The 23,687-nt window shown below is 38.0% G+C and overlaps 1 protein-coding gene across 2 annotated transcripts in view; it reads right to left on the bottom strand.

Moving 5' to 3' along the window:
• ZNF277 (zinc finger protein 277) overlaps positions 1-23,687 on the bottom strand; it is a 54,757-nt gene that overhangs the window by 16,567 nt on the left and 14,503 nt on the right. For both annotated transcript variants that reach the window (XM_013947255.2, XM_013947256.2), the window contains exons 2-5: positions 16,359-16,560; positions 13,071-13,159; positions 11,913-11,995; positions 320-411 (exon numbers count right to left, since the gene is read on the bottom strand). In XM_013947255.2, coding sequence (XP_013802709.2) covers positions 320-411; positions 11,913-11,995; positions 13,071-13,159; positions 16,359-16,560 — 466 coding nt within the window. The remainder of the gene's footprint in view (positions 1-319; positions 412-11,912; positions 11,996-13,070; positions 13,160-16,358; positions 16,561-23,687) is intronic.

Here is a 23,687-nt window from a genome sequence, read left to right as displayed (position 1 = left end):
TGAGCAGTCATACTGGCTTAAGCTGCTCTCCTTGCCCCCAGAACAATTGCCAAAAAAATGACTCTCTTTAGAATGGTTCAGTTCCCAGTTCCGCTTAATATGCAGTTATACAAAGTTGTACTGAAAAAATTAAAGGATTGAAAGGTGGGAGGGCGACTATTCAAAATGACATTGCAGTTCCAAGAAATATTTAGACTATACCCTAAAACAATTCTGAGTCTTAGCGCATTACTCACTAACTGGTTTGATGACGCTTTAAACCATAAACAAAGAAGGTGAGCAGATCGAAAAAATATAAGTGAACAGTCAATATACAAACCTATTTCCTGTGAATTCTTGATTACAAAACATACACATGCCATGAAAACTTGTGTCATATCTCTCCTGCTGTTGCTGTTCCAGAATTTCTCTCTATAAAAAGAAACAGATACAATTGTTCAATTAAAAAACAAATACATAACTTCAGGCTTATTATACCTCATTATCCTTACTGATAACAATAACTATACAAAATTAAAATATGCAGCTGTCACAAATCAATTGCACTATGTGCTCCAATGAAGCTTGAAAAATTCTAGTATTACACAAGTTGCATGGAAAGAAATAGAGTCCACAGTAAGATTTTACTCAATTATTTAAATGATTTTTTATTGAACATACCAGTTTATTGTTTCTGCTTATGTGCAGATTTAACTCTGTTACAAGTGAGCAAGTTTGTGGATAACCACATAGAGCCCAATGGAATTACACACACAATTCTAAATATCTAATCACAGGTAATCCAGAAGACTTTCTCATAATATGTCTGACAGATGACAAAAGGGGTGGCAGTTTCTGCAAGGAGCTATGGGACGTAAAAAACTCACTGAAAAGGAAGAGCTGTCTTTGCCACTCACCTGGTTTAACTTAGAGCAACAGGCTAGAAATTTTAAAATGCTGGATCACAATTTTCCTAACAAAATGATACAATAAGTGACTTTTTCTGGTGCTGTAACAGCAGGAGTGTTGTTACACTGTGGAGTTACTATACACTTCAGATGGAAAGGCCATAACTATTTGGGGAATGGGAGAGTCAGTGTTTGGATTAAAACTTAGCACATTTTCAGCCTAACAGTGCACTACTCTCTCTGTACTTGTGTTTTAAGTACTGATAACTTGTAAAGCATTTATTTTCTGTGTAACACAGAGGTGCTGCTGTCTGCTCTCTACCATTTGGGATTCTGAGTGAAATTTTTAGGGGATTTTCTCAATGGATTTATCTGCTTAGAGCCTGGAACAGTGGAGCTTTCTGTTTCTGACCTACCAAGACCAAATAGGTCTTTAGTACCCTTTTGTGTGGATTAAAGCCCAAACTTGTCTATAGTCTACATGTAAGCTCACATTCAGCTATGCCTGTTGGGTGAACTCCATAGAAGGTAGAAAAGAAAAAAAAAGGTGAAAAAAAAGAAGAAAGAAAAATTCCCTTGAGCTACTGTCATTACAGGCCCAAATGTGTCTGGATGGGCTGGGACTAGGCCTGTCTATGCAAGTCAGCCTACCTCACCACATCCCATCGAGAGATGTGAAGGAGGCTGATGTTGGGCTAATAAATGTGCTATCAGCTTCTTTTCTTCGAGAGCAGAATGCTGTATTCAGCAAAGGACAGCGAGAGCAGGGGGATGCCTGCTGGAGAACAAAGTAATATGCCTCACCTGAATTAAATGTAGCTTAAGGCCAATAGCTGTTGTAGGAGAAGAGTGCACTGTGCTTTAGGGCCCATATTCAACCAAAAAAATTGGGAGTTGTAGCTATTGCACACCAGCTAAGATTCTGTCACCCTGAAAATGAAATGCACACTCCATTTTTGGGTTGTTTTTTTTTTTGCTTTTTATATCAGAAGGTGTACATTTTATTTTGGAGTCATGTGTAACAGTGCCTACTGAAATCCCAGACCATACCTTTCAGTGTCCTGCTGTGTTACACAAAAATGTTAACTAACTGAAATATAGATTCAGATTTCTCAGGGCTGACTCCTGGAATACATAAATGGAGCATAAACCAGCTTGTAAGAGCTTTTCAGCAGATATGCAATTAAATAAGAATATCTGACTGCTCTACATGAGTAATAAACATCCCATGGCACATCCATAAGAATTGGGGCTTATATTGTGGCTTTCATTAGGTGTCACCTTTCTCCACTCAGTGGCATGTCACATGCTATTTGGCTCACCTTAAATTTGAAAGCATCTGCATGCAGTTTACATAATTTGTAAAATATACCAGAAAATCAAAAATGAAATCAAAAGATACCATATACAACTTAAAGATGAATAAAGCAAGGGCTGAAAGCCCCACCTCCTGTGAACAATATTCCAAAATAGCTCTCTTTTTGCACTCTATCATCAGGGAAAAAAAAGTGTTCTGTAACATTTGATGCTTGGCTGCATAACTCCAGATTCCCACCTCACACAAACTACTTATTAAAGCCCTGGCTAACTGCTATTCCCAGCTAAGCCTGAGGGGAAATAAGATTCATACCATATCTTTCAGTGAGACAGTGCTCGTGCTACTGTACTCTATCAGCCTTCTTGTTTTCCCCTATGTGGGCATGTTTGGCAGCTGAGAGGCCAGACTAACACAGCACCACTGTTGTATCAATTTACTCAACAAAGTTTTAAAAATATTTTTCAGCTTAGACACTCTTTTTATCATTTGTTTCCATCACTTATTGCTAGAAGGTACTTTTCAAAGCAGCAAGCAAATTTGATATTTGTACAGGTGAGGTATTAAAAGCACTGGCTCAAGTCAAGCACAGTGAAAGTGAGAGCTCTATTCTTTTTCCCTACAAACATTCCCAGACATCCTCTATTTCCATCCCATTTCTGAGTCTCTGAAGGGAGAACAGCAATTATACCAAGCTGCATAAAGCCTTTGTGATTTTTCTGAGTGGAGACTTTCAGCTGGCGATGGAAGCCAAGTTTGAACTCAAGTTATGAGGCAGGAAAGGCATAATTTACTTTAACACCTGCATCAGTTTCCAAACTGTTCCAATTGTTGGACTGTTAGCATTAATCCATGCTTGATATTAAAAAAAAAACCCAAACATTTCAGACCAGAGGATTTTCCAAAACTTTTTGAGGATTGTGTGTCATATCAAAGTGACTGAGAACAATAGGGCAAAGTTATTGGAGGCAAAAGCAAACACATCACGAAATAAACATGCATTAGTTTTCTTTTTCCATAATGAATACAAGAATTGAGCACAGACAGGAAAGGTAATCCAAAATACTACAACAGTAAGTGAATCAAATGCTGCAGTTTGATTTCAGGCAATTAATTTACAATACTGATACCAAGACCATCAGTCAAATGGCAAGGTCTTTACAACACAGAATGCTTATGGAAACACCACATCCTCTTCAAAAATACACAGTATTAAATGATGCAATGTCAGTCCACATGGTGGACCAACATGTCCAACATGTCTTCCAATAGAAATTAAGTGGAAGCAGGCAAAAATATTCAAGTTTTTTTAAGGTGCATATCCTAAACAAGAGAAAATCAAGCAATTTTGACCCAAAGCATAGAAACATAAAATAATATAAAAAATAAGCAAATATTTCCTTTTAGATTTGAAGTTCAACACATTAATCTTTAGTTATGAAAAGTTCAGAGTTTCAGCTCAGAAAACTAGGATTCTCTAATTAAAAAAAGATGGGTTTTGGTTTTGGTCCCAAGTTTCAGGCCTGGAGATTTGTCCAAATAGACCTGTTCAGTGAGTACTTGCCCCAAATACTGTTTGTTGAATAATTCCCCACTCTCATCTCTTTTTGCCTTTAGTTAAAAGTTCTGTCAACTATTTCTCCTTCAATCCTACTGCCATATTGTATGGTTTGATAAAAAAAATTCCATTACTTTACTGCAGACTGACAAAGAAGCTGCAAGACAGAATCACTGACAGAACAGATACCCACGCTGATATAAAACACAACTTAAATTATAGATGCTTTCAGTCTAAATTCTTCGTTCCACAAAACAAGTAAGGCTTATGAGATCACCCATGCATTCTCAAAGATAAGTACTTTCAGATGACATGTTCTTGGAAGCAAATGTTTATGCAGAGCCTAGGACAATTAAGCAGTAGATGACTGAGGTAGTTATCAGTCTCCTCCAGAACAGCTTTAGGAAAATTCTATAGAACATCAGTGCTTGATCACTTCAAACATGGCAAATGGAAGCTCTGTATTTCTGATCATACTTACATGCAACAAAAATTGACAGTTGCCTGTCAGGAGAACTTAATATACTCAATAAATTCAAATTAATTTTTTCCCTTTATCTGTCTGGAAAAAGTTCTTCAGTAGCTCTGAGTTATAAACTCTCTTATGTCACTGATTTACCGTAAAAATTAAACCAGATTACAAGCTAACATCTGTGCTGTGCTTTAACTAATAAAACAAAAAGCCATGGTAAAGATGTGCAAGTGCTTATACCAGGATGATCATCTTTAAATACACCAGCACACTAAACTGATAATACAAAAACAATTTGATCATTTGCAAGACAATTTGCAATTTGGAGTCTAGAAATATGACACACACTTTCATGATGCTCAGTATAAGGTTGTGAGGAGTTCACACTTTCTCTTGTGAGGTGGCAATACAAGGTGGAGTCAAAAAATATGTCTGTTGCTCTCTTTGGAAGCAATATTTTGGAAGAAATTATCAGCTTTTTTCCAGAAGTGCTTAAATAACTTTTCCTATTGCAAATGACATAGCTCTATATAGTTCTATACAGCTGGGGAAAAAAAAGCAACAATGACAATAACAGACTTGAGTGACAGACCTTCTTAATGCTACTTAAATATAGGAGATCTGACCCACAAAAAGACTAGGAATAGTTAAATCAGAAAAGATCATTTCCATCATCCAAAGTGCTCTTCAGATTTTCGCTGTGACTTTTGAATAAAATCACTCCAGTCTCCATAAATATTACACATGCACATCTCAAAGAAAAAAATACGCTTCCTCTAATGCCCCCAGAACTGTCCTGGAAATTTGAAGTGAAACTATATAAGCACTGTTTATCAGAAAGAATTCACACTGATAATCTGTAAAGGATGAAAAATGCACATTTACAGCTAGGATGTACTTTTCCCTGAACAATTACTTTGTCTCTTGTCTTTAGTTCAAAAGACATTCAAGACAAAATACCTTCAAAAGGTAAGACATAGAATTGACTCCATTGGATGCTAAAAGTCATGGACTTAGGACAGTTGTTTTACGGCATATTAGACTTTTCCCATATTATAATTCCTGCTAATCCTCCCTCCAACAGACACTGTACCCCAGGTGCTAAATTGTCTTACTTTATTGCTCTCTCACTGCTTTCTTATCATAACGCCCTTTATTAACAAGCCCCTCACAAATAATTTATTTAGCTATTTAAATTCATAGCTTTAATCAGTTATACAAAACAACCATTCACAGCCAGTACTCAAAACAAGTTCTGCTGCTTTTGCTTTCAACCTGAAGAAAAAACTGGTGGTCCAAAAGTTTGCCTATTTTTTTCCAACTACATTAGTTGGTTTGACAAAAAATTTTACCTCTTTCTCCAAACCCTTCCTCTTTTCAAGGATCACAGCCCTTCTAAGAGATAAGAACTTCAGGTAGAAAGTACTTCTCCAGATCTAAAATACAGGCAGACTATACAATGCAATCTGGGACAAGATCATGCAGTGAATTTGTGACTGCCAGGAGACTTGAACTTATTCCTCAGTGCAGCAACCCATTTGCGAAGTGGAGGACTGGATTCTGCACTTCAGTCTGCAAAATGGAGATAATGGCAGTATATGTCTCTCTTTTTTTTTTTTTTAAGATGCTCAGGACCAAAAAAAAAAAATGCTATAAGCCTTGCAAAGGCAAAGTCCAAAGTCTCTGGTCCAAAGACTTAAGTACACCAATAGTCTCAGCTTTACGCATGCATACTGGGCTGGATTGGGGCAAGAGCATCCTGTAGTTTGAGAACTCTTGCTGGCATCTGTCTTGCCCTTTCCGGTTCTACACTCTTAATTCTCTCTAGGCAAAAGACTAGAAATACAGTATATCATACAAATTATCACTTGAGAACAGTTCCAATAAATGCTTTTTATAACCATGTTATACCCTTTGGGGAGGTAATTTGCCTAAAGATATTTCTTTGAAGAGAAAACTTCATGACTGCTATAGTGTGAAGATCTCAAACATTTGAATCAGCAGAGTCCTAGTGCACTGAGCACAATGTACTCACCACTCTGAAAAATTCACATTCACAGGCTACATTTCTGCTACGATACCCAATTCATCAATACTACTGAAATCTGCCTGTCTGCCTGGGAAATAAGTTACTACCAGAGATAGCAAGGTAGGTGTAAATTTGGATCTGAGTAATATTGGTTAGAGACACACACAGTGTGCATCTTTAGTTCTAGTTTCTTCCAATTTAAATAAGAGTTACATTTCCCTGCTGAGCGCTCAGAGAAACTAGCTATTGCTGTAAGCAAAGGAACCAAGTGAAACAGATTCTGGTTTAAAAAACAAAAGAACACACAGATAGATCACAATAAGAAGCTGCTGATAGGTTTTACTGCTAATGAAAAAAAACCAGCACAGTATACTGAGACAAAGGCTAATCTTGGTGAGACCTGAGATGCACTACAGTCTCTAAAAACTGGCCAAGTACATTATTTGATAGTTATATACATCATTAGGATAAACTAGCTTTAGAGTATGAGAATTAAATTTGTCTTTGTGTCTACAGTTTCCTCAAAGACTGTCTGACGAGCTTTAGATTGTGCTTGTAGCTGCTAAGTGGGAAAAATATTTATAAAAAAACATGCTATCAGAGACTTCATACCTCTGAAGACCTGCAGTCCTAGCCATATAGCAATAGCCTGTCTCCTAACGTCTGTATGCAGCTTCTCTCATTACTCAGTGTTCACTTCTCCCACTTCAAAAAGAGCTCTCCTGCCTTCTGAGTTCAGAAAAAAAATCTTCCAATTCTGTAATCGTTATCAAGTCCTCTTCAACATTAGCTCATGGAGAGTACCTTTTCTCTAATACTGGCAGAGATGCCTGCTGGAGATGCCCTTCAGGAAACAGCTTAGCTGTAAGATGCATGGATAAACAACGGTTCCATCAAGACAGGACACCCAGCCTGGAGAACACTAAACCCCTTTGAAGCCAACTGTCACACCATCTGAGATATATGTGTTTGCTGGTTACTTTGTGCACTTTTCCTTCTCATCCAGTGAGCTTGAAAATACATAGTTCTGGAACTCAAAAATAGACCCCCACTGCCCAGGCACACTGAACTGCATGTCAAAGACAAGTCACTAAGAAATGAAGGAGGATGGCAGTAGAGACCCATCTTTGGGAAAGAGAGAAGTGGAAAGCAACGGTCTGTGACCTACTACCATCCAAGACATGCTGCCCATCTGGTGATGAAATTCAGATGACTCCAGTTCATCTGATACAGGCTGATCAACCAACTGGGCATTCCTGACATTCAGATAAGAAGTTACCACAAAGCCCCGGGAATGAGAATGAAGTCTGAAAGGGAATGGGTGTTGTCTTTCTGAATCCTTTTGGCTGAGATCAAGGCACAGGCATAAATCAACAGGTACTGGAGAGCATTTAGGAACACCATCCTTTGGATGGGGAAACAAAGGCTAGCAGTGAGTCCATCTGACAAAGAATGGAAAGAGCACATTAGGACATGTTTGTCAGCTAAGCGAGGAGACCTTTATACTAGGTTTGAAAGGACAGCAACAAAAACCCAGAGAGAAATAAGAGCTGTGACCTACTGGAAAAACAGGAAACTGGGGAGAAAATGGTGGTGGTGGTGGGGACAGGATATAAGAAGGGGAAAAACCTGGATAATCTGCTGAACCATAGATCCTATGGTAAACTGAGTATGATGCCGGAGTACAAAGACAGAACTGCAACTTAACTGGCACTACAATAACTTGGCAAGAGTCTCAGGATTGTAGTATGGGTGTTACAAGTTTATTGTGAAACCTCTGAGGCTCAGGAGTTCTCCTGACTGTTGTGTTGTATGGCAAGATGCCTCTTAGGAATATGAAGAAGGTTTTTTCCGTGCCTTATCCTAGACTGCAGTCTGGTCTGCAGAGCTTGGGTTCTAACTGTAAAGCAGAAATGACTAACTGGGATGGCTGTAATGGTTTGAAAGAAGTACCTATTGAATTTCAGATGTGGAAGTATTAACATGCTAATATTATTACCTGTTCTGTAACCACTTTAAGTGTTGCATTATACCAATTCAGACTAGCATCTTGATGCCTCTCAGTGCATAGCTTCAGCTTTGCATATATTTGAGACAAACTGGGGATCATTCAAACTCATCTAATCCTGGGAATGGTAACCTGGTATACCTGGGAAACTTGTATAGCTGAGTGCTCTAAACATCCCTTCAACTTTCTTCCTGTTTTTACAAATACTCTTCTTCAGGGTGGATTTAATGAGAGGATCTGCAGCCTATTCACTTAAAACTACCAGTCACATGATAGGAGAATGGCTGTAAACATGATAGCAAGACAAGAGCAGTGTCATGGTGGGATGTGTTTATTTTCAAAAAAATATGGAAGGTTTATTTTTTTTGCCCCTCTCCCCCTTTTTTTTCTTAGAAAAAGCTTAAAGATAAGCCTAAGTGGCTGATACTGACACTGCCTCTCCTAGTATCTTGAGATTTGCCTCCAGGACTTCCTTGCCTGGTTCCACCGCTGATATTCGCAACCACTAATTCTTTGTCAAGACTGTTTTTCCAGAAGACTGTATCTGCTTGGTATTACATAGCCTTGTCAGCTGCTTCAACAAGCTGTGCACTCTAGCTTAGTTCAGGCTCATTCCTTGCTCTCGCTCAATACATCACAGTCACCATAATGTCTCTACACAGCATTCACCTTGGTTAGGTCCTTTGTTGCAAACAGCCTGAAATACTCATAAACTAGAGTTTCAAAACTGCTAAATGAAATGCATTAGCTAGCACATTTTAAAGATAACATTTGTCCTTGTTTAGGCATGCTGTTGGAGACAGCAGTCAGGATTCAGAGGCTGCAGAAAAATCAGCAGAAGTAGTATAGTTCTGGTCTTTATTCTGTACAACTCACATGAGCCCACTTGCCAGCTTACTCTTAATTGCTGGACTTGTCTGGAGGTAAAAGACTTTGCAAAGCAAAATAGCTATTTAACTTGCAAGTCAACACTCAGACTGCAGCAAAAGGAAGTGAAAAACTAAACAGACTTTATTGCTGTAACTAAAGCCATGATTCCATTGGCCCCAACTACAACCGCAGCTCAATTTCACAAAATCCTTCTGTAAAAACTGGAGATACAATTCTGATATTTAAAACAGTGTTAATAACAAAGGTTATTTCACCCCCATAAACAAGAATGCATCTTTTTTCAAACTTAATTACTCTGTAAACAAAAACAACACTTCCTTTAGGCTAAATCCTGCACTCCATTCTAAATTTGAGGAAACATCTATTTCCAGAGCAGATGGGGTGACTCAGCTATCAACAGAATCTGCACTCCCTGGACACAGGCAGTGGAGAGAAGGCCTAGATGGAATAGGGCTGTATAGTGCAAAACACCGCAAAAACAGAAATACATGCCCTTTAAAAAAGAGAAAGTACAGCCCAGTGTGCAGCAGCCAGGAGTTACTATTAAAATAGACAGTGCTATGAAAACATTAGTTGTGTGTCCCATAATGACCCTCTTTCCCCCCACCTCAAAGTCACAAACAGCATTATATATGTTTGGGAAAAGAAACTCATTAGGACACTGCATGCCCATGTGCAATATTCAGGATGTCCTTGATAACCTCAAAGGGATTGTAGTAAACTGGAAAAGGTACAGAAGAGTGCTGTAATGATGAACAATGAAGAACCATTAAATAGACAGCATCTTCAGCCTGGAAGATATGACTGAGGGAAGACATGATGTAAGGTATGAAAATCATGAAAAGTGTGGATAAGATGATTAAGGAACAATTGTTCACTACCTCTTCTAATAAGCAAACTAGCCAGGTATGAAGTGACAGATTCAAAAGTACCAAAGAGATAGTTCTTTCACAATGCGTGGTGAGCTGTGCAACTCATTGCTAAGGGAAGCTATGGATACTAGGAGTTTATGCAGGTTCAGGGAGTGAAAGGAGGTTGACAAAAGAAAAATTGGTTGTGTTAATAAATACAGGTACAATGTTGTTGACTCAGGAAATTCTTGAGCTGCCGATCGCTGGAACTGGGAAAATATTCTGAGAAAGAATTAGTTCAAATTCTTTCAGTTCTGACCTATCAGTTCAGAAAAGGGTAAAAAATATACCATAGACACTTTGCTGCTCTCGAGGATCAGATATTGATCTAGGTGAACCTTTTTTACTGATCCAGGATTGCTCTTATGATGAATTGGAATAGAAGCGTGCTAGGCATGAGTGCATCAGCTGCTTTTTTCTTAGTCCGTGCCAATCCAAAGGACCTACACGGGAATGGAGATTTCAGCTGTGGCAACTCCAACTCCATGAGAATGCCTCAGTGGCAGAGCTACCACAATTCTTTGCGAGAGTTAGGATACTATGGATAGCACTGCAAGGCTTGTACATTCCACAGTTTCTGAGGATTCACTAGTAGAGTGTGGCAGGCTGCAGACAGTACTTCAACCAGCAAATTAAAAGAGCATTCACAGGGTATTTGGACCAAATGGATTCTGCCTGACAATCCCAGTTTTCTTGGGGACTAGCCCTAGAAGGAATTGATTTTTGTAAGCATCTTCTATCATTCTGAAGGCTTATGTTTTAAGGTCTTTTTCAGTTGCATGCTGTGTATGTAGAGACTTGTAACAGAAACATTAAGTTTAGTATGAATGAAGAACAGAATAAACAGAACAAAGGCTTAAAAGGCCTATGTTGAGAAGGATACCATTCCCAGCAATCCAGTTTCAGAAGTAAACTGAGGAACATTTTATGTCAAGACCAAAAGGCCTGCACTTGAAGACTGCAGTACAGATCATTCTTCAGCAGAAGACCCATCCTAACACTGAGGGTGACAACAGGACTGCTACATATCACAAAACATTCATTTCTGAGTTAGTCCAACAGCAAAACAGACTACAGATGTGTATTTCAAACATACATTGCAAACAAGAAAAAAATATGACGGACAGCAACCTGGCCTAAGATTTATGGAAGCTGAGGTCAGCAAAAGTCTAAGGCAAAAGACCACCCCATAAGAACCAATGACTCCTAAAAGGTATGAGAGATCTGTCCAAAATACTAGCTTGTCATCATTAGCCAAGAAGAACCCCAGAAATGTGATGAAGACTCAACAGCTGGAACTTCTTGTCCTTTGTATCTCACAAAAATGACCCCAGCCAGACCTCCTTTGCACATGCATCTTGGTGCTTGTGAGTATGCGAGTGTGAATGAGTGAGAGAGTGTGAATGCATAAAATCAACTTGCTAAAAGATTTTGTAAATAAGTATCACCTTCCCATTTCACAGAACCTCACACTGAGTTTTATTTTGCTAATTTCCCTGCATGTATTTTATTACACAAAAGAAAGTGTGCCAATGCACTGCAGATTCTTGCAAGAAGAAAGATATTTAGCACACTCAGCTTTTTTCATGCTCTGGGCATATTTTCCACTCGTGTGGAGCACTGACATACAACCTGTAAATTTATTCCAAGGAAAAATCTATAAACAAGGAGTTTGTGCATGTTTAAGTAGCAGCTATGGAAATGAGCTAAAAAAAAAAAAATCCAAATTTTGCAATTTAACATAAAATGCTTTAATTTTAAAATGCCCAGTAAATTTCCATATGTTATACTATGGGACTGCCTACCTCAAAAACACTGACACAATATAAGTAATTCCTTACCAGTCTCTTTTGCTGAAGCTGTTCTCTAAGTAATCTGTCTTCTGGTAAAACATCACATAGAAGAAAATAATTGTCCTGTTCTTCTGTTAAGAGATTAGGAAGTGAGGGTGAGGGAAGGAAAGTTGCAGCTGCTTTGAATATTTGAGGCATATAATTTGCTAAACCTTCAGGGTGCTTTAAGAATATGAGACGATTTTTTTACCTTTAAAAATCAGTTATTTTATTTTCATAATTTAATGAAACATATTTAAGTATTTTTATACACATTTTTACACAATATTTATAAGCCTTTGTCAGTAATTACACATATGCTTCTGATCTTAAACTGAATTGTATTTACATCATTTATATCACAGTACAAAGACAAAAATATAGCATAGATTTCCCCCCTCCACCTTTAGTCTCTTTTATGTTGGGTTTTCTGGGGCCATCAAAGCAATTTTAATCATTGATATTGGTCACAGTTTAAAATCAGCATGAAAGAAACATCAAATGAGCTTTAATTCTATATTGCATGTGGGATTTTTAAGTTATTTTACCAAGGAACAGTTAGTAGTCATATCGTGCCAAAGCAGCAGAATTGTGAAGTACAGTCTTTGGTCTTGTGTCGGAGCCCAGACAACTGCAGTCTTCTTACTCTTAACATGAAGACGTTTTCTCCTAATATTCTTGGGGCAGTGGTAAGCATAATGACAGGGGAAAGGAATAGTGGTTGCGGCCCCATTGTCCAGAAGTAGTAGCATGAGTGGGGTGGGGGTCAGGGTGACATTGGAAAGACAGTTGACTAGGAATGCTTCTCCACATTTCTGGAAAAACTGTCACCACTTATTATGCAGTGGGTACCAAAGCTTCCTTAGCCATGATGTGGAGCAGCACTGCTTCTAGGTCTTGACTTACAATGTGGCCTCAATTCACCAGACCATTTAAGTATGTACTAGAGTTCATCCTCACTCAGTATAGTGCTGAAGTACATGTTGAAGTACAATCCTATTGAAAAGGTAAATTTAAACATGTGGTTAACAGTTAAACATGACTTCTGCGGTTTTCTGGCCTAGTGTCAGATTACTTCACACTTAGCTGGATCAAAGCAGCAGTATATGCCATAAATTATTACATGATCTGACCAATGGAGAGTAGATAAGCAGCGTACTTACTTACCTAATGGAGCTTCGGAATTTGTTCTTATCACACTACAAAAATCTGTGATGGGCTGCTCTGTGAACCTCTTCTTCCAATACAAGATGTATCTTTAAAAAAGAGGGGAGGAGAATTAATAAAGGAGGGAACATCAGAAAGTTTAATAAACAGTTGATCGGCTCTCATTTTTTTCATCCTTTGAATTCTTAGAGTGCTTGAGTTTGTTTTTTTTTTAATCCCTGTCTGTTTTTTCCTCCTTTAATCTGGTTTTCCAGTTCACTAAATTTATTCAGCTTCATTAAAACAAGGTTCAGCTACCCTGCCAAAATAAGTGAAGATTTAAGTAAGAAAGATTTGCATTAAGTTCTACATAAACAATGTGACCTATTCACGTCTTTAGACAGAAATGCCACTCAGATGCATCTTTACTGAACAGATATGCTACAGGGCACTCTCCGATTCCCAAAATATTGTGCTCGGTGTTCTGCAAGATGCAGACAAGAAACTAAAACTCAGTAAAAACACAAACTTGTCAAAAGCCAGGTTTTGGCAGGTCTCCTGTGGAACTACACTGAAAACTGTAGCTTGGCAGACAACTAGAAAGACAGAAAAATGAAATCCTCAAACATCTGGAGGTGGGCTAGCAGACAGAATAAGGATGGCCCTAAATACATCTTGAAAGTTTAATCCATTGACTACAGCTGTTTAAAAAACAAGCTTGTACAATGCTTGTACTATAGAAGCATTGACAGACTCCCAATCGAGCTTAGGGTCCCACTGAACTAGAAGCTACTGTCTAATCAAGAAGAAGCCATCACTTACAATTATACATGAAGGGAACCAAGCAGCCCTTGTGCTAATTATTCAGAATCTTACCACAAAAAATTCTGCAAATGCTTAAATGCATGGTTATCCTTACATCCATGACTCGTGCATAATATCAATCATGTAAGATTTGGTAAGATAAAGCCCAACTACTCAAAGACTGCTTTGTATTGATATGCCATCAACTTAGGAAAAAAAAGCATAAAAATTCAGACACCATTATTATGAGAAAATTTCTAAACAGTTGTAGCTGTTCACACTGGCACAATCTGACAGTTTACTTCCCACAGCTGTCACATCCTGCAGTGGTTCATACTACCTCTATCTATGATTTATCTTAATTTATGAGAGTTTTAATTAAAGCAGCCAAGGAATAAGCACGTTTGTCTCTGCTAACTCTGACACAGAGAGGGTTAACCTCTAGCACAGCAGACAGCTAAGCACATTAATGCCAGCATGAATGGCTGAAGTGCATTCAGAGGCATCATTAGACGTCTAAAAGTGAGAGGTGAGCATTTTGCTTTTTTCCCTGCCCGTTCCACTGCTCAGTACACAATGAAATAGTTTCGTTGTTACACAGAAAAACAAGTCTTCCAGGATAAGTCTTCCCTGAGTTTTTCAGACATAAACATGAAAATGAAGGGATTTCAAGATGTCATTTAGTCTGTCCCCTGCACTGAAATAGCACTGAACATCATTCAGACAAAATCTTACCTGACCTTAACGTCTGTGCCATGAAGCTTATTGTTAGAGAATTTCATATCATAAGATTTAACCCAAATAGTCAATGCTCATATGAAGCCAACTCCTTGTCATACTACCAGGGACAGAGAACAAGTGATCAGTGTCCTCTTTATATCAGTCATTCACAGAGTGGAAGATTATTTCCCTTACTTCCTCCCCTTCCCCCTAGACCCAATATATTTTTCCAAGCTAAACAAAGCAAATTTGTTAGCTTTTCCTCATAGGAACATTATAAAACATGACTAATCATTAGCATTGCTCTCTGTTAGATTCTCAGTTCTTGTAGTTCTGTCAAGCAATGTAATGCCCAAGACTGAAAGTAACTCATTGCTGAGTATAAAAATATTTATTTTTATTTGTAGTTATTTCTCTGTATTTTTATGCCCCACTCTCCTGTTTAACATCTCAGATTATACTTGCTTTTTTGTATGCAGTACTAGACTATTCTACCAATATTCAGTACTGCAATTAAGAGAAGGTACACCTCAGGGTTACAGCTCCACCATTTCACATCCTGGAGCCACCTACTTTAAGATTTAGCTACTTTCCAATTGCATTAGCAGCAAAAAGAATCTAAATGGACATTTTCTTGAAAAAGTGATTTTAAAATACATTTCTTTTAACCCAGGATAATCCCCCAAGCACAGTTAACTGCCATTCCATTACTGAGCAGTTCTGATCCCTTTATTTATCTGAGGAAACTAGCATTATCCCAGAGAACATTGCATTCTTGCTCTGCCTGCTTTCAGCATAAAAGCAAACAAAAAACAAGTGTCCATTTTCAATTTTAAGCAGTGTTAAGCTCACACTTCTGAATAAGGGTTTATAGGGCTTACACTTGCCAAATTTCATCTTAATCTTTCATTTTTGCATCTTGATAGTCAAACACAAGTTATTGGCTTTGGCTGAGTATCTAATCACAGAAGACCTACCAGAAAATGCCATTTAGTCAATAAATTAGGCAGCTAAAGTTTAAACACTGCAACAGAACTATCGACAAATTGGTAGGTACCATCTAGCCTCATGACTGGACCATACATTGCTGTGCGCGAAAACAGAATGCCAAGCAAGTGCTGGAATTACAAGCCAGCTGGGCCTGTGCCAGCTACTGGAGGAAGTTAAGAGAGAGAAAGCCAGGTGTGACTCTGCTGAGATGATCAATGACACAGCTGTGGAAGGAGTCACAGTTACATGTAGATCACAGTACTGTAAATTATAGCTAGGGATTAAACATGATTTCTGTAGGGAAATACTGGCATCCTTAAGGTAGCGTAAATGAATTTTATACCAGAAAGTGAGAGTTCATGTACTGAAGAGTTTCTGCTTACAACACAGAGCTTTAGGAAGTTACACAGCAGTAGAAATAGTCTTGCCTTTAAGAATAAAACCAATAATTGGAAGAGTTGATTGTCTAGAATGTGTGTTATTAAATAAACAGCTCTCTAGATTCTACAGAAGTTGTTGAATAACAACAGGATCTGAAAAGTCACTATGATATGACAATTTCTAACACATGAATTGTCCTGTATCCCAATTATCAACTCTCCTGATCCTAGCAACATCTTGGGGGAGTGAGGAGAAACCAACCTTACAATCCAACAACAAAAAGAACATCAAAAAAATCCTCCCAAAACAAACAGCTTCAAAATAAGTATTTAAAAAAGACAATCCCTGGGTTTCTAAAGCTTTTTATAATATTTGCACACATATATACCATATTTAAACCCTAAAAACCCTTACCTTTGAAAATCTGCAACCAATTTCACATCTGCTATGACAAGCTTGTGTTCAATAATCATGTGCTTCAGGAGTAGTTGGTTTTGTTCTGCTAAGAGATAGCATTCTTTGCAGAAAATGCAAGGCACATACGGGGAGCTTTCTACAGCAGCAACACCACCTGGACTTTCTGGCAGAGAGAGAGGCTCCAAAATACACTCTGTATCTAAGATAAATAAAAAGAATAATTAAATTTGATTAAGAGAGAAAATCTGCATCACTCAGAGTACTTTTAGGCAGTATAGGTAAAACCTGGGAAAGTAGGTTTTTTGGTCTTGGTTTTGTTGCATGGATGCCTCTACCAACAAATGTTTGGAAGCCAGTTAATTGCACTATTTCCAAAAGAACTGTGTGAAGTTAGAACAGGCTAGTACTTGAGTATCTGCTCCAAGTGAAATTCCCAGCTGACATCAAGTCAAAGCTTATCAGACAGTAAAAGTGCACTGCTTATTACGACAGGAAGTTTAGTGATGAGAAGCCTATTTTTCTTCCTTTAGCTACCTAGTCTACTGGCTGATGTAAATGAAGCTTGTCTATGTCACATTCTTCACACTATCAGCAAGGCATTAGACTGAATAGGACAGACTGTTTTCTACGCGGACTTACCTTATTTATTGCACAGTACTCTATCATTTTCTGACTTTTAATGGGCTGTATGTATTTGATTTGTCTTTTTCCCATTAGGATCTTTCTTACTGTTCTGTGACAAAGGAAAAGGCTATTCTTGCCAAGGATTACTGTTACGTGAAAACCTAGGCCTACCAAAGCACTTCCTAACCGTACACGTAATGAGGAGGGGCCAGGGCTGCCCTGTATGGAAAGGTTAATAGCCCTTGTTTGCACTATCCTGTACTAGAGCCAGGCCATACATTATTCATACATATAACAGCATGAAGAGATGAGTCACTAACTGATGTTCTCCAGGTTCATTGGTGTCTGAAGTTCAATGACTGGATGGAACGCACAGTACTGCAGTAGCATTGCCTCTTCTCCCTTACCCAAATAAAAAGATTGATCTGGGGTATGTGTCCTCCCCACCATTTAAACTGCAGCAGTGTAAATTCATAAGCTCTTCTACTGGCATGAATTAGCATAATGCATTAACAATATTTATCAGCTAGAAGAATCAATGTGTAACAATTCTTGCCCTACAAAATTCATATATATATATATAAAAATATATTAATTAATTAGATATGCTAAATCTGGTAACTTGCCCACATGGAAAATGTGAAAAATAATTTAAAAAGTCGTAACCATTTAGCTTTTTCTTCTAGGAAAATAAGCTAAAGGAACTACGTTCTCTCCCTCATGCACGCTGCCAAGACTTTGGAATAACCAAAGCAGGGCTAAAGTATCAGAGATCGACCTGGGAAATTCCTGAAAATTCTGTGACAAATTGTCCTCTAGGTAAAGGAAGAGGTGCAGAGGTGGGACGAGGGCTCTGCTGTCCCTAGCACACACCGTTCACCAGCAGCTGGCCAGCCAGTTTGCGCACACTGTGCTCCAGGGCAGCCACAGCATGTGCTGACTGATGCTCAGCAGGGACGTTGTAGGGGCAGAGGGTAAGCTGGAGTTATTGGGGGCCACAGGAGGAAAAGGGTAGAAAACTGTAGGAAACAAAACCATAGGCTTCATTAGTTCCACGCTGCTCATGGAACAAAAACCCAACCCTACAAAACTGTTAAGGTTTCTACTCATGACATGTGAAAAATTAAAACTTCCTAGAAAGGCAGTGACTTGGCTGAAGACTGATGGCCAGGTTACACTGAATTCAGTTTATCTGACACAACTAAACAGCACAGAGAAATGGTAGCTGCGCTACCATGGAGCATAGCTTTACCTGCAGCAGTACAACTGCTACTGACAAGCTAACATTTTTTCTCTCCTAGTTTTACCTGCACTTCAGCTTATTCCCTTCCCCCAAGTATTTCTTTATCAAACTGGGATATGTATAAATTGTTCCATTTTTTTCTATTTTAAGAACAGCAGCTGCTACACTAAGTGATATAGCATTTCTCATGAAAAGATCAGCACTCCTAAGCAAAACTGATTTTACCTGCAAGATTTTAGGTCTGTGAATTCCTATAGTTAGTATTTGTTTACAGCCTGAAGAATCATTAAAACATCTTTACAGAGAAAAATAGAGCAACTTAATTTCCTCTGCAATTGCCGACTCTCACTGATGCCAAGACAACTAAGAAGATAGTCTGTCAGCCAGTTCAGCTGTGCCCAGTGAGCAGCTAGACTGCTTTTTGTTCATTTTTGGTTTAAGTCTCTTGCAATGACCTATTTAAACACTTAGAAGTCCTAATAAGCAAATGCCTATCTGACTCAACAAACCAACTTTCAGAAGACAGGGGTATATGGCAGGAAGTGCTATTCACAACAAGGAGCTGACACAGTTATTTAGCAGGAATACTTGGAAGTAGCAATTGTTTGGACTTGAAGAAAAGGTTAAAGACGGAGCTGTTAATCTTTAAGTTTAGTGGTGAGCTGCAGAGAGGAATAAACAGGGGTGGAGAAGTTTTTGATGCCCAAAGAGAGCAGATAATACTAAAAGAGAATAATTTAAATATAGACTACAGGGTAGCACCTGAAGAAGCTTATGCAATTTATTATAAAGGCACTTAAAGGAGGAGGTGAGGGGAAAAAAGAAACCATGAAAACATCCTTGTTCTCATCTGCTGCAAAAAACACTGAACAAGAGGATGAATGCTCAGAGCTGAACAAAGATGTACAGCCTTTAGCACAGAACTTAATGGATTAGCACATAACACAAACATCAAGATAGTACAAATAAAGCTAGGCATATTATTGAAATCTCTGCAAAAGCAGCTAATTTTTACTGCTATATTTGGAGCACAGTGGTCACAGGTACTGAAGAAAGCTGTTGAACTGTAGAACACAGCTGAGGGCTAACAGGGAAATAGAAACACTCTGATCAAGTTCTCAGACTCCACCAGGACTTCCACATATAGAGACACTTGAAAATCAGGGAAAAGCAGCAAGCTTTCTCTTAAGGTTTATTGTCACAAGAATAACTGCACAGGGTCAGATTAAACATCCATCTAGTACAGTACTCTGTGTGACAGCGACAAGAAGTAAAAACCTAGGGAAGAGTATAAAAATAGGGCAAACAAACAGTTACCAGACAAATTGCATAGCCTTCCAGAAATCTGAGGGTTGAGACTTTGCGTTACAGGCTATACCTGTACCTCTGTTTAACAGTATTTTATGGGTTTTTCTTTCATGGATTTGTTTCAACACTTTTTGAAATTGTCTGTCTTTTAACACCTATGAAGACCTGTAGCAATGTTTCACTTTCTCCTAACTGTCATTCATGCCTTTTTGTCCTTGCTCAATTCTTTTCTAGTTCTATTCCACCCTTTTTAAAATGTGAAGGAGAGATCTAGAACTCTACAGGAGTGGAAGGAAATGGATTCCTAAACTAGCAGTTTTTCCTCAATCTCTTCTCTATTCCTTTTTTATTTCTAGCAGCTTGTTGCTTTTTGTACTATTCTTAACCATTGAACTATCTTTGGTGATTTCAAAATCTCAAAAAATTTCGAAATTAGATATTAGCATACATTACAGTGGACATATTCTCTGTGTTCGCTCCCAAGCACATTATTTTGCATTTGTTAACCTTGAATATCATTTTTATTGTCCAGTTCAATCAAATATCATGAGATTATTTTGCAATACTTCAGTTAGTCCTACTGCTTACTACTTGGAAAAAGTTTTACATTAACAGCAACATTTATCACCTAATCTCCTTTCCTAGCTATTTGTGCCTATGGTGAACAGCACAGGACTTAGTTCCCTAAGAGAACAGATCCCTGTAAGACTCTCTGTTAAGTTTCTGCCAAATTATCCTTTCAGCAGCGAGTTTTTCTCCTCTGCATAGAGGAAATACAGCACGACTGTCATGCAAGTAGATATCCCAGAGACTTCACAGAAAGTCCTCCTAAACTCACGAACTAAGAAAACCCCTCTCTCATCAACAGAATTAACAGCCGACAGCTGTCACTGTGCTTGTTCAACCTTTAACATGGCGGATAAAACTGTAGTTTTTACATCTAATTCAGAGCTAAAAAATGTAAATTAGTAGAAAAAAGAGACTAGAGGAGTATATTCTTTGAAAATGAAGACTAAAAAGTGTACCCAATCTTTCAGGGGAAAAATCAAATGAATACTTCAAGGACATCGGACAATAAGATGGTATAGAAAAATGAGTTGGATCACACAAATTGCTCTCGAAACTGGAACAGGCAATACTTTTTGGTATAGGCACACATCTGATACCCAGTATAATGGTATCCTCATCTCTGGATGGGACCGCTACACCATTATAACAGTAATAAAAGAACATGAAAAAAGGCTGTCTGTTAAAGAAATCATTTGGCTTTATTTTAATCTTAAGTGCTGTTATAATACAGACTAGCTAATCTTTAGAGTTAATAAAGCAATAGGCTTGAAGTGGCATCATTGTCCTTAACTGGAACATTTTTGCTTCAAATATAACTGCTCTCAGCTCAAAACTAACATTAGTTTGCACATTAAGGAAACATTATACCCATATAGTTATGATACAGACTGTTGCAGTTCAGGCAATGTACTCTACCTGCGCAGCCACACATGCTATTAACAAAAGCAATATACCGTGTAATTTTATGGCCAATACAATAGATCTGAATAACAGAAAGAAAAGTAAGGAAGGATTCTGGCCTTCAAAGCTCAGTTGTGAAAGGCAAAGTTACAGGAGATTGTTTAGCCAGTTTAACAGATTGCTACCATCAAGATGTGAAGGGATGTCTTGTTCTCCTGTCTTTCTCCCCCTTATCCTCCCCACTCCTAGGCATCCACTATTGCTCTTTAGCTTGTGCTGGCTCGTATGCTTGCCAAATCCTTTGATGAGTTGATTCTATTCTATAACCAGACAGAACTATTCACTTCTTTCTTTTTGGTCTGTAATGTTGAATATGCTCACAGAAAAGTCTGGTAAGCGCATGAGCGAGCTAAGAAGACAGAAGGTACAACTAGAAGCAATGAGGTGAAATAAGACTTTCTTCTTTTCAGGATGCAAAACTGGTTAACAGATTCAGCTGTCTTGTGTTATTTCACCACCATGCTTATGCCTTGTAGAGAGTACAAGATTTCTTTAAAAGCATTACACACAAAAGAAAACAAAACACTAAGATTATATCATTGTGTTTCCTAACAAGAACATCCAGCACTGTTGCTTGAGTACACAAAACATACTGTTCTCTGTATAGGCATACGTAACTCACTAAATACAGTAAGAACTGTTGTGCTCAACTCTTTTTGGTTGCACATCTGAAATAGGTACTCTGTCTAGACCTGAGGACAAGTTTAACATTGGTGCATAAATTAGATTCTCTAACTAAACAGTGGAGGTACTATGGTCCAAATCCACAAAAAAATAACTTCAACATTTCAATTCCTAACTCACATGCCTTGGCTCTGGGCCTTGATTCAAGTGCCAGAGCTCAAGGAGAGGCAAATACCTCAAAAAGGCATTCAGCAAGCAGAAGGAGGAACTCCCTAAAATAATCTGCAGGGAATGCTGAAAAGAGAGGCACTTATACCCTTGAAGCTTGAGACCAGAAAGAGAGAAGATGACATAAGTCCAGTAACTAGAGCTTTTATCCAGGAAAGAAGAAATGTAGTCCCTTTTACAAAGATTAAGCATTTTTGCCACTAGCTATTTATTATGAAATGAAGAATACAACTGAAAACTCAAGACTTAGTATATTCTGAGAAATTAAAGGGCAAGAGGGAAATTCATGCAAATTGGCTTAAGACTTGGATATTTATAGGTTTCATGTCATTTTGCAGTTTATGGCACAACAACAAAGCTTTACGTTGAAGAGTATATTATGTAAATATAGACATGTACAGTATATATTTATAAGCCCACTGTTGGTAACACAAGGATAATGAAACAAAATAAGAACATCTGCTGGAATGTTAAGTGTCTTTCTAATTAAATCCAGTAGTTGAATGAATCAATTCATTACCAGCAAGCCTGGTTTATTATCACATTAATACAGCTGGTTAATATTATGAGGAGATTAGTAGAACTTGAAACTACCCTAAAACAAAAATGAATGCAACAAAAGATCGACAGGCAAATAAATGAGTCTAAACAATGAGCAAAAGACTGAGGTTTTACACATGAAAAGAACAAAGGGGAGAAAAAAAGACAAGAAAACAAAAGACGGGCAGCAAACCTGGCACTCCGTAATAACAGTATAACAGATGCCTACAGAAAAACAGAAAGGCTGAGCATCCTCCCCCAGTACACACCATTTAAAAGGCAGGAATATTTATTTATCAAAATGATTAAAACCCCACATATGTTGCATTAGGGAACCAAGCTGAATTCCTATTGTTAAATCTGCCCAAAACAGTGCCACATTTAAAAATCTCCTGGAAATAAGTAGTTTTAAAGCTTTTTCTAGTAGCACTTCTTGAGCTATAATGGCAAAGAATATCAAGAAATACTGGCTTGACACTTGAAATATACACACAACAGCTTCCCTGTATTGCAGCCTTGGCACTGCAGAATCTATGTATTGGCACAGCTGCATGCTCTAATTTGTGGTCATATTCTTGGAAGAGATTTTATACTGATTACAGGATTTTTCCTTTGTTTTCTAGAGTATGAAAGATGGATGACTAACGACTTGCCAAATAAACCCTATTCAAAAACAAAACTCAGAGTAAAAGATACAAACCCTCCTGTCATCATCCTCACCAACAGTACATGCAAAATATGTTCCTTAGTGAAAGAAGAATCAATATACATAAGTTTCCTCAATCTCTATATTAAAACACTCAAGTGCTTCTATTAGTTTGAATTATCATTCACTCTGTGTTCATGAGGAATTATTTAGCTATTACTTCTGCTCGTTAACACACTATCAATGATAAATGGGAATTAGTTAAAAAGTCCATGTGCTCTAGGAGACAACATATACTGTAGCTTCCCCGAGATCAATCAGTCTTAACCCTCTGCAGTTTTTCATTGAATGCAAATGAGCACTTCAAAAGCATACTTAATCCTACAGCTAAACCTTTTCAGTTTTACAGAAATTGTACATATTCTGTAGCATCTACTATCTGGGAATATGAGAATTTCATTCCATCAAAATGACAATTTTAAGAAAACCTGTAAGTTACCAAATCCTAATATCTCAGGATAGTTTCTTTCTATAGAGCAGGTGTCTGCTGGGAGCTGGAGCTAACAGAAGTACAACTGTGCTT

The sequence above is a fragment of the Apteryx mantelli genome, chromosome 1 (genome assembly GCF_036417845.1).
Source record: "Apteryx mantelli isolate bAptMan1 chromosome 1, bAptMan1.hap1, whole genome shotgun sequence".
Classification (NCBI taxonomy): Eukaryota; Metazoa; Chordata; class Aves; order Apterygiformes; family Apterygidae; genus Apteryx; species Apteryx mantelli.
This window is presented reverse-complemented; position numbering and strand designations above follow the sequence as displayed.